General features: G+C 22.2%; 1 protein-coding gene across 1 annotated transcript; it reads left to right on the top strand.

Annotated features, from left to right (window-relative positions):
• Positions 1-5,627: 5,627 nt before the first annotated feature.
• SRAE_X000144500 (Zinc finger protein 1) lies at positions 5,628-12,385 on the top strand (the record flags this gene model as incomplete). The annotated part of the gene is made up of 4 exons (XM_024649052.1): positions 5,628-5,840; positions 9,906-10,844; positions 11,376-12,039; positions 12,093-12,385. The coding sequence occupies 4 exons, from the start codon at positions 5,628-5,630 to the stop codon at positions 12,383-12,385; spliced, it is 2,109 nt and encodes a 702-aa protein (XP_024498910.1).
• Between the last annotated feature and the right edge of the window lie 786 nt (positions 12,386-13,171).

Here is a 13,171-nt window from a genome sequence, read left to right as displayed (position 1 = left end):
TTTATTCAAATAAAATTGAAATTTATTTTAATTTTTTTTTTTACCTTTTATTTATTAGTTTATTTTTAAAATAATTTGGTAAAAAATTTAAAAGTTTATTTTTTTCCCCTCAACATTGATTTAATTTATTATAAAAATTTGAGTAATATATCCTTTTATTATATGATGAGGTAATTAGTTTTTCTTTTCATTCATATATATATATATATATAGACATAATATAATATATAAGTGCTAACAAAAAAAAAAGTAGATATACATAAAGAAAATATGCCTTTACCATTATGATCCTTATTTAGAAATATTGGATGTCTTTTTCTTTCTTAATAATATTTTTCATTCTAACCTCTTTTTACTTGTTTATTATGAATAGAAATTAAATTACGTAACCTTTTTTAATTATCATTTCCCTACCAAAATTTCATTAATATTAACATTTTTTTAAAATTATATTAAATAAAAATGTTTATATCCATATGTTTTTCCTTTTCAATATAAATGATAAAAACCTATTCTTCTTACTTACCGTTATTATTTGTATCTCTTATAATATTCTTTCTCTATATCATCCTTCTTCATATGACAAGAAAATATATCTCTTAATTTAAGATATATTAATGTGACCAGGATGATATGAGGTTAAGGTGCCATTATATTTATATATAAAAATTAGTTAAAACTTTACTTATATTTATAATCATTCATTTTACAAATATCCTCATTTATTCAAGAGAATTGCTGAGGTAATTTACTTTATGATATTTAATTGCTTATCTACCATTAGATGGCTTGACAATTTTAAATCATCCCTTTTAACTGTACATTATTTTTGGATTCTATCTATCATCACTATCCTTTTTTTTCTTTCTCTCTCTCTCTTATTATCAAATTTATCTCTAATACTTTTTATCTATTATATTTAGACTCCTTTTTTATAACTGAAGAGTTCATACATATTACCTTAATCATTGGTCCATGCATTTACACATTATAATAATCAAAATTTCTTACTATTACTTTTTTTTTTATCAATGTTGTCATTGTATCTTGAATGACAAATAAATTAAATAAATTTGCTTACATTTTAAAATAAGAAAAAGAAATACTCTTCCTTTTTTTTTATCATTTAATATACTTTACCTTATTCTACTATTGCAAACTTCTTATAAAAATACTTTTTTTCTATCTATTCTAATTTTATGATAACATTTAAAATAAAATATTTTTCATTTCATAATATACTACTAATAATTTTTTCTTTTGTTATACTATTTAAAGATATAAATGAAAAAAGAATATATATATATATATATATGTATATTAGTAATAAAAAACATTTTACCTTTAATTTCTTAATATAATAAATATATATAAAAGAATAAAAAATATATTTTGGTGTGATGATATATTTAATGATTAAATTTACTTTAAGTAAAAAAAAATACTTAAATCATTATCTTTTTCCATAACATTTATAATAATTTTTTTGTTTTTATTTTAACAAAAATTTTGTCTCTATCCTTTTTTCATATTTTAAAAAAATACATAATTTAATTTTTATAAAATTTTTGGTAAAAATTTTTGTTGCCGGTAAAATATTTTTTATAAAAAATATTGTTTTGATAGTATGATATCAATATATATATATATATATATATATATATATATTTAAAAAACTAACCAGGTTTATGAAAGAGATAATAAAAAAAAAAGTAGGAGAAATGTAGTATGAATAATATATGTTCCTTAATGATAATTAACATTGCCACTCTCCTTTATTTTTGTGATGATTCTTGTTAACATATGAAAAAAAATGAAATAAAATGTCATTGTTTTATATATATATATATATATATATAGATAAAACTTGATGGCAAATGGAATGATAATTTTTTTTTTCTGTTTTTATTAATTTATTGATATTGACGGTGAAAAGCACACCAACCGTCTTTTATCGGTGTTGATATATATATATATATATTTCATCCTATTAAAGAAAAAATTGTGCAAGATGGCGTTGTAATCATTTAAAACGATGTTCACGGAATTTTCACTAAGGATGTTATTTATCCAGATACACCTAATTTTTTTAGTGTAAAAAGAGAAGATGAATGAAAGTATTGGGTTGTCAGGAGAAAAGGTTTGATTTTAACTAATTTTATTATTGTTTTGGTAAATGAAGAATAAGATTAATGTAATAAAAATGATTTTTTTTTTATTAGTGTGGTGGGGTAATTTGTAAAAAAAATAAAAAATTACAGTCATTGACTGTTATTTCCTTCATGATGGTGCCAAAATAAAAAGTATTGATAAAAGTTGTTTTCATTTTTCTTTTTTTTTTTTATCTAATTTTTAGTCACCTATATTAAATGTTTTCTTTTTTTTATATTATTTTATTATATATACATGTTATAAAGTATCCTTTTGTCCATTTTGTTGTTTATATTAAGTAAAAATACAATTTATTGATAAGGTTCCAAGATATAATATAATATTAGTATTCATCAAAACAGATTTGCACTTTCATTTATGTTTACATTGTATCTTTGAAACAAAGCATTTGTTATATAATGTCTCTGAGACACATAAACATTTATCTAAAAATTTTTCTTCTTTAACTTTTCTTATTTTACCATACTTAGTAATGAGACAAATTTTGTTTCTAACTATTAACACCGTTTCAATCAAATTACCTTAGTTACTTGCCTCCTCTTTTTAACATTCTTTTTACCCCTTCTTTTCTTAAAAGACCATTTTTAAAAATTTATAAAAAGATTCTTAAAATGTTTAAAGATTTATATTTTTTGATGTTTTTCTTATGAGTACATAAAGATAATATAAAATTTAACATATACTAAAAAAAAATTTTTTTTTTATTAAATCTATTAAATGTTTTATAGTTAACTAATTTTTATTTATTTATATTCTTTTTATCTTTAGGTATTAATAAAAATAAAAATTTATCATTCTTAAACCTTTATCTCATCTTATTAGGTATTCATTACCCCTCAAGTACATTCTTAAGAAGATCGTCTTTCTATGTCTATGAGGCAATATAACTCATCATTTAATATTAACCTTTTGGTTTATATTTAAGAACTTGAACACATCTTTTTTTTTTCTTTTTAAATAATTTTGTAGATTGGTAAAGAAATACTTAAACTAATATATGTTATTTAAGTGCAGGTTTTAATGAGAAAAAATAGTTGATAAAAGAAAGATAATTGTGAGTAAAATATCAAATATGGTATCATCTTTTATTATGTTAATCAACATTAACTAAATCTAACAATCCATCTACTTTTTTTTTATTGTCATCCTTCATCGTCCATTGTCAAAATTACGAAACAAGACTTTTTCCTATAACTTCAATCTATTACCATCAGTTCTTCTTTCCCGCTACATATAGATATAATATGACGAAAACGACAGAATATATATTTATTGTGAACTCCACCTACAAATGGGTTTTATCTTTCTTGAATATTTGTATGGTGAGCAAAGGAGGCTTACCGAAAGGTTGACTTGTGCCAAGTTTATACTTGAGACTGTTTATATTCTCCTATCAGTGCCAAAAAGAAGACCTCCTATTGTCATATTAGTTAGGAGTAAGACAATTGTCTTTTATACATCTGAATATTTATATATATATATATATATATAATGTATATATATATATATAAATATATTTCTTTACAATAAATAAAGCTGTATCTAATGATCTGACAACCAAATTTCTCATAACGTTTCTATCTATTTATTTCAACTACTTATTAATTTGTTTATTTGTTTTACCGTATAAACTACGTGTGTACCATTAAGTTACTTAAATGCAATTTAAAATTTTAATTATTTCTTTTAATAATCATCTTCATTTGTCTTGCCATCAAATATTTTACCATCTGATTATGATTTATTTTCACCTATAAACTTATATCATTATTTATATATATTGAATATGAGAAAAAAACCTTAGATCAACCTAATGGTATTAACTTTTTTTTTGTCATCAAATAGACGTAGATTAAATTAATATGTGTATATATGTAATATTAATATTATAGATATATATATATATATAAATTAACTCAAAACACATACTTTACTTTAATTTAATAAAGTCAAAGCTTTTATGAACCATCTTCCATTTGGTTGTTGAATTAATTAAACTTTTATCATCCATTGAAAAGAATTTAGGTTTATTTCAATTTTTAAAAATGTTAAAAAGGAGAATACACGTTGACTGGTCCCTGTTTTAATTTAAGTTAATGAAAATCTTTCTCATACTTTCAAACCTACATTTATTAGTCCTCTCCTGTGACTGTGAAAGTTTCATTTTCCTCATTAATGTTTCTTTTTAACACACCGTACTTTTAGTAATATCTTTTATGCATATATATATATCATTTTAAATAGTATACCATTAGTTTTGCCGTAATTCTTTAACACCTCTAACTACTATTTTTAATACATATTTATATGATTTAATAAAAATAACATACCATTTTATTTGCTTTATTATTATTATTATTTTATTTTTAAATTTACCGTTAAACCTATCGGGAAAGAGACAAAATATTTCTTTTCTTTTTTTTTTTAACTTTTATTTATTGAATGATAGTGATTAAAAAAGATAATTGAATCTTCAAAAGAAGAATAAAATAAAAAGAATAACGTTATTATAATTTCAAATTTTGTATTTGGAGACAAAAATTGTTGATAAAAGTGTAACGATGGCATTTTGGTTTACTAACGAGGTACATCCCTGTGCCGTGTATATTTGATAATATAAATATATAAGTGAAGAAGACAAATTTGTCTCTTCTATCTTTGTATAGTCTTCATCAAATTCATATGCCAAAATATATATATATATATATTTATATGTGGTGTTTCTCTTTATATGTACCCATCATTTTTGTTCTCGACTCTCTCATATATATAATATATATATGTTTGTATGCAAGCTTACATATATTGCCTAAGGTGATTACTTTAAAGACAGTCAGCAGGAGACAGCCTTTATATAGTTGGAGGGGCAGTCCTGTAACGTGTTATACAACCTCAAATATATGATTGAGAAGGTGTGGCCTTGACAGTGTGTTTGCCTACGGCACAATTTTCATATTACGGCATAGGAGATGCTTAACATGAACAACTAAATATATAAAGAGTTAACTGATAGAGATAAGGATGATGTGTCTTCTTTTATTTATACAATTTCTCTTATACTCCTGATATTACTATTCGCGCAATTTTGGTTAACTATATTATTATTTTTAAATTAAAATTTTTTTTAAACATAATATATATCATTAATATATATTAAATTAATACAAAAAAAAAATAATACTAAAGAAAATAAAAAGTTTTGTACCTCTTTTAAAATGCAGAAATATCGCGTGAGATATCTTCTTCATCACCATAATATTATCAATAATTAGTTTAATAGAAAGTTCTACCGTCAAACAAATGTCTTCCGTTGATTTGCGTGCTCTTCTTTTTACATTTCCTTCCTTTTCATCAATTAAATGACATTCTTCTTGATTTTTAGAATTATTAAAGTCATACTATTATTAAGTATTCAAAAAAAATAAAGAATTAAGGATTAGATAAACTTCATTGACATGATGGGAATGTTTGAAAGTATGACTGTGCATACTGTGCATGAACCAGCTACAACAAGTACCACTACAAACCTTGGAAATAGTATAACATCTTCAAGGCATGGTGATGAAGCAATTCGCAAATTCAAATGTAGTGAATGTTCAAAAGCCTTTAAATTCAAGCATCACTTGAAAGAACACATCAGAATACATTCTGGAGAAAAACCTTTTGAGGTAATGTTTTCTTTTTAAAATATATAATAATAAAAAGTACTCTTGAGTAATTACTGAAAAATTAAAATAATTGAATATATTTATAATAATTGTCATTAAGGTTTTATCTTCTTTTTATATATTTATTTTTTTTTTAATTTATTACTACAAATTTCTATTACCCTAACACTTCATAAAATTTCTTATTTATAAATACAAATTTTGTACTCCAAAAATTTATTGTGATAAATTTTTAAACTATCTAACTATTGTTATGGGTTAAGAATGACTTTATTCTCATTAAGCTTCAAACAAATTTGTTATTTTTTTTTTTCTTTTAGATATATATATATATATAAAATAAATATAACGCTTTCATCAACCATATTATAGTATAAAAGTGGGAGTTATATTTATTCACAGGAAAAAGGCTCCTCACTCGATTCATTAGCACCAATTATGCTTTTAACTTTGACCAAATTTAGACTACCATTTTGATTAATTTATCAACTTACATATCCAATTTGCCACACCATTATTTATCATATAACATCTATAAAAATACTATGATGATGATGATGATTGTGTCTTCTTCAAGTGCCTGATGGTGATGTTATATATGTGTTGTTGAAAAAAGTTATTGAGAATAACAGATGATGAGGTTCTAAATTTGGATAATTTTATATCATTTATAAATAAGCTCATCAATGTTACACCATTAACAAGGATAGTTTTAGTTAACATTATAAGTAAGTAGTTATATCAAAGTATATGATCATTTATAAGCCATTTATTATTACCAATTCCCAACTTTATTATTTGATTTATCATAACATTTAACTAAACACCATTTTTGTTGTATCATTTGATTCCCATAGGGTTAAGTGATTGGTTAGGATATAAAGAAAACATGTTCAAATTAGCATTAGCATTTTCATATTTAATTTAATGCGTCACAACACCACAAAATTTTAAATTTATTATAAAGAAACTCATATTTATAATTTTAACATCTATTAAATATCACACTTTCCATTTTAAAAGAATACATATATATATATGTATATAATAAATATATATCATTTTTATATTTCTATATTATATCGTATAATGATCATTCAAATATTTTTTTTTTTTAATTGTTTATAAAATTTATAAATATATTTATAAGTAGGTATTTAAATATAAAAAAAATTTTTTTTTCACTTTTTGTGAACTTATTTTTTACGTATATTTATTAGAATTAACTCTTTTATATATAAATTTTTTTTATAAACTATTCCTGATCTATTTGTTTATATTATAATTTGTATTTATATTATAGTAATTTTATAAAATATTATAAATATTATTATTCTTATTATAAATAATATCAAAGGTGTTATCTTACAAAAATAAGAAAAAAAAAATATAAATAATAAAGTAATATACTATATTATTATATATAGAGAATTAGAGATTTTATCTATTTTATTATTTACACACCTTTGCTAATAAAAGCTAGTAAGCTATATTATTATTATCATATTATAATTACGGTGTATTTCAAAGACAAAATTTTTCCCACCCACATATGATAATATGTAGATAATTATAATTAAAGTATGGAAATAAGAAGATAAATATATAAAAGAAAAAAGTCTTTTTAATATAAATTTAATCTCATAATAAAAGATGTTATAGGTGGAGAAAATTAATAGAATAAAATTAAGATATATAGATATATAAAAGTTCATCATAATGGTATCATTCTCACTTCTCATATAATTTACCAACAAATCACTTTGACACGAGGCCATATGTGCTTCTGTAACTAATATATCCTTCTTTCTTGTCATTTCCTGCGCATTATATTAACTCCCATACTTATACTAATCAAATAAAATCTGTCAAGGAACACAAGTTCCTAACACATAAGTAGTTAATCTGCATACGTATAAGATAAATGATCACATTGTCTTTTCATATCATTTATATATAATAGTGCATCTGCCTTAATTAACATAAGGCATTTCTTTTACCTTTGAGACATATACCAAATAAAAAAAAAAATATTCATGATATATTATTACTTTAAAATAAAATTTCTTTTTTTTTTTTCATTAATTTATTTTGTTATAAAGAAGATATTTAAACAAAAAAAGGACAACTTTTTATTATATTTTTTTATTAATGAAATATACCATAATTTGTAAAGTAATAAAACATAGCTATTTTTATTTAAATGATTTTTAAATGAATGAAATAAATAAGTAATAAGAGATAAAAAAAATTACACTATATTTCTTTTTTCTTTTGTAATACAAAGGTAATATATATATATATATAAACATCCATTGATAAGGTATATATATTTTAACTTTTAATAAATATCTATCATTCTCATCTATCGATGAATGTTTATAAAAATTTTAAATTTATAGTTTATTATTAATATAAATAAATAGTAACCTCAATTTATTCATAAGACATATATATATATAATTTTTTTCACAGTCGTTACTTTTAAAAACAACGTAAAATATAGAAGCTATTTGATGGTAATTTATACTAATATAAAGTTTTACTTCTATCTACAACTCATTTAACATTTCAAGAAAAAAATTATAGTTAAAAAATAACCTAGTATATTATCATTATTTACTTATAGACAATTTACTTTCCGATATAACTATACCAATTTTTTTATATCCGTCTAATTCAAATATTACTTTATAATAATAATAATATATACGTTATGAACGTTTCATTAAATTCTGAAACATCTCATTTAACAAAAAAAAAAAAAACTATTAAAATATCTGATAATAAATATATATTTTTAAAATATATAATATTTTATATTGTTATCAGATATCAAATCTTTTTCTTTTCTTTCATTCTTTAATATTATCCTACCATCTTTTAATATGCTTTCTTATAATTTGGCCTTGTTGGTGGCTTTCAATATAAATAAATAAAAAAAAAATTTTAACTATTATATTTTTAAACATAATGTAAAGTTTAGTTAAATGAAAAATAAATTTAAAAAATAATTTTGATTTATTTTCAAAATAATAGGTAAGATTTTTGAGTATATTTTTTAAAGTAAATAAAGTTAATGTATAACTTTCACATAAGTTTAATAGATAACAGATGTATTTTTGTTTAACAAATTACTAATATTATAAATAGATTAAACGGCTTTCTTTAATTTTTAATCACCTTTTTGGTATTTTTAAATATAATATATATTATCTCATCTGCCTTTTTTTTATTATATCCAATGGTATGTTGGTAAAAAAAGATGGCAGGTGTATAGAAACTTGTTTTATTAATTATTTCAAATTTATATAATATAATTTAATTCTATAAGGTGGAAATAAGTTATATATTTGTTATATAGTCATTTTTATTCAATCATTTAATTATTATATTATTATGAATTACTTTTACACATATTTATAAAAGAACAAAAGACAGCTTATAATAATCATCCACCTTGCCCCATCTGTCGATAAGAAATTTTATAATTTAATAAATTTAATCAGATTATAGAGGAATTGGTAAAAGGCATTATATATCTTTTTTTTTATCACTTGATCAGGTGTATATACTTATTATATATATATATATGTGGTTATAAGGAGGAAGGCATTGTCATGTCATTCTTATTATTTTGATGACAGATGTCTGAGGGTACTTTTCACCTCCCTTTTCAAGTAATGTCTTCTTTTATTTCTAATTTTGTACAGTATATCACGCCCAAAACTATTATCTATTATAGTTGTTAGTTACTCTTATTAACACACCTGACTCCACCCTAAAATTAAGTAAAATGATATTCTCGATCTTAAGTTAGTATCATTTTTTCTTTATCTTAATAATTGTATGTACCTTTATAAATATATATATATATATATTAAAATAAATTATAAAATGAAGGCTGTTAGAGATATTGTTTATTTTAACATTTCTAAATAAGTCTATTTAACACCTACCCAACATTATATATAAATTTTTCTTTTCCTCTATTATATTTTAAATAACTATATAAACAATCTTTCATTTTGGTTAATGACACCTAATACTATTTATACTTTTTAGTGTCCCAATTGCCATAAGAGATTCTCACATTCTGGCTCATATTCTTCTCATATGAGCAGTAAAAAGTGCACACAATCAAAGAGTCAACAAAAAGTTTCATCATTATCACCTCCATTTACCAGTGCTGCTATATCATCAACTTGTTCATCTCCCAACAATTCACAATTACTACCAACAATGAATGACCAAGTTTCAATGTATCAGTCTATTCTTAATATGTTAAGCTTTCCAAATCAAAATAATAACAATAACAATAATAGTCAACTTGCTCAACAACTTATGTCTATGTCAGGTACTAATAATTCTAATGGTACAGCAGCATTTAGTAGTTTAGCTGAAAATCTTCCTATCAATGGTCTTTTTAATAATTTTCAATTACAAAATAATAATGAAGTTAATGGATTTTTAGCATTAGCATCTATTATTTCTACACTTTCTCCTCAAAATACTAATAATATATTAGCAAATGTTAATTTTGGCAAAAATGATGATACCCTTAAAAGTGATATTCATTCATCATCATCAACAAATGATGAGGATGATCAAAATAAGGCTGTTTCTGATAATAAAAGTGACTGGAAACCATTAAGATCTCGAAGTTTCTTATCTGATACTCAAGTTGCTACACTCTATAATCAATTTAAAAAGAATAGATTTCCATCGAAATATGAATTATCAGCATTGGCTGAACAAATTGGAGTGAACAAACGGGTTGTTCAAGTTTGGTTCCAAAATACACGGGCAAAGGAACGTCGTTGTAGTAGAATTGGAAATATTGGTGATCGCCTATCTAAAAATGCATGGATGAAAGCTGGAAGCAATAATAATAATAATAACGGTACAGAAAATACTGAAAATCCACAAAATAATGACAATATTGAAGAGTTTCTTAGAAAATCATTGTCATCAGATAATCAAAAATGTAATGACAGTATTCAGGTATGTTTATATAAACTTTTAATTATTTATTTTTTTTTAAACATTTTATTTTGTTTTAAAAAACATTTATATATCTGATTAAAAAAAAAGTTTATAATCTTTTTTTTTTACAATAACTACACAATTATATAACTATATTATATGAATAAATTTTATTCTATCTTTCAATACAAATCATTCTCTTATTAGCTTATGGCACGAATACAAATAAAAATCATTAAAAGTAACCGACAGTAGTTTCGATTTAAAAATAGATAACCTGCTAATTGTAAATTCAAATCTGTATTTAATTTATTCAAGTACCCATTCATTTTACAATCTTTTTTAACATGTCGTTTACCGCATTCATTACCCTTTAGACTTAAAATGTGTACATTATATTATAGCTGTTCCTTATACACTTTAATACATACATACATCTTCTATCTTAATCATCTTTTTTCGTGGTAAATATTAAGAAGAATATGTATATTAATATATATTAAAAATTTAAATAATTATCTTTTATAATATATACCATCTGCTTTTTAGGACTCTGATACAATTTCAAATGGTAACGATACTGAATCTATCAATACTGACAAATTAACAAGTGACTCACAGTTGGATAGTCCTTTAGATCTTTCTATTAGACCACCAAGTCAATCAAGTAAAGAAAGTGGAAATAATAATACAGATTCTACTAACAATGGAAATAATCTTTTTGAATTTATGCAAAAAAATACAAAGGTAGTACATGATTTATTAAAAAATATTCCAAGTAAAAATGTTAAAAGAACAGTATCACCACAATCATTTCATTCAGAAGATTCTAGTATGGATGAAACTTGTAAAAATGGTTCTGAAACATCAGAAGAAGGACCAAAATTAAATAAATCTATTTGGCCAGTTACCTCAACACAACAATCTAATCTTTTTTCACCATACTCAATCCTTGGAACACCAACACTAGCTGATTTACAAAAACTTTTTGAAAAATCTGATAGTAGTAGTTCTGTGGAGGATTTTAATCTCAATGCTTCTGATTCAGCTAAAAAAATTTTTAGAAATAATAATAATAGTAATAGTAGTAATAACAATAACAATACAAAAACAATAAAAACAAATGAAGATGGTGGATTATTTGCTTGTGATCAATGTGAAAAAACTTTTGGAAAACAATCATCATTAGCAAGACATAAATATGAACATTCAGGTATTTATACTTTATTATAATAATTTTTTTAATAATATATTAATATTTTTTAGGTCAACGTCCTTATAAATGTGATGTTTGTGAAAAAGCTTTTAAGCATAAACATCATTTAACAGAACATAAACGTCTTCACAGTGGTGAAAAACCATTTCAATGTGATAAATGTTTAAAACGTTTTTCACATTCTGGAAGTTATTCTCAACATATGAATCATCGTTATTCATATTGTAAACCTGTTGTATCAACAATCTCATCACCATCCTCAAATACACCATCAATTGGATCATCTGTTATTATTTCTGAAACAGCAATTAATGCTCCTGCCGGTACTGTAGCTTCTGATTAATGTGTTATGTTATCTAATATGGATTATTTAAATAATGATGAAAAAAAAGTATAATTTATTACTAGTCACAATATCTATATCTCAATAAATATAAAAAAATTTGAGATTAACAAAAAAAAACAATTAAATATTGAATTATTGTTTAATGAGAAAAAAAAAGTTTGTAAATTATATATTATTCCTAATTTTTTACTATTACTTTGAAACTATTTAAACTCAAAATATCTTGCCAATATGCAACATAGAATTAACAATTACTCTATTTCTCAACTAATTTTTTTTTATTTCAATTAAATCAAAAAAATTTTTAAATATTGCATTTTAATATTTAACCAATATTCAAAATTTGATCAATTTTGTTAATATCATATTTTTCTACTATTAATTACTAATATTATTATGATATAGATGTTCACTGAAATTAATTACATTTTCTTATACATACACAACACACATTAATCAAAAGTCAAAATGTACATAGCCAAAAGTTTTTGAAAATTAAAAGAAAAAAAAAAGATGACATTTATACCTTTTATTTTTTGAGTAATGTTTGTATGATATAACATACATACACATACATTCCACCAAATCGCAACGTTCCCTGTATTAACAAAAGAAAAGCATTATTTTTGTTTATTAATTATATTTTAACCAATATTTTTTTTTTTATTATACTAACTAAAAGTATGAGTAAAAAAAAAAAAAGAATTACAATATTTTCTTTCTTCATTTAATCATTCATCGTCAAAAAATGCCAAATCTATTCAAGTATACTAGTCAACGATT

Source organism: Strongyloides ratti, scaffold srae_chrx_scaffold0000002, assembly GCF_001040885.1.
Source record: "Strongyloides ratti genome assembly S_ratti_ED321, scaffold srae_chrx_scaffold0000002".
Taxonomy (NCBI): domain Eukaryota; kingdom Metazoa; phylum Nematoda; class Chromadorea; order Rhabditida; family Strongyloididae; genus Strongyloides; species Strongyloides ratti.
This window is presented reverse-complemented; position numbering and strand designations above follow the sequence as displayed.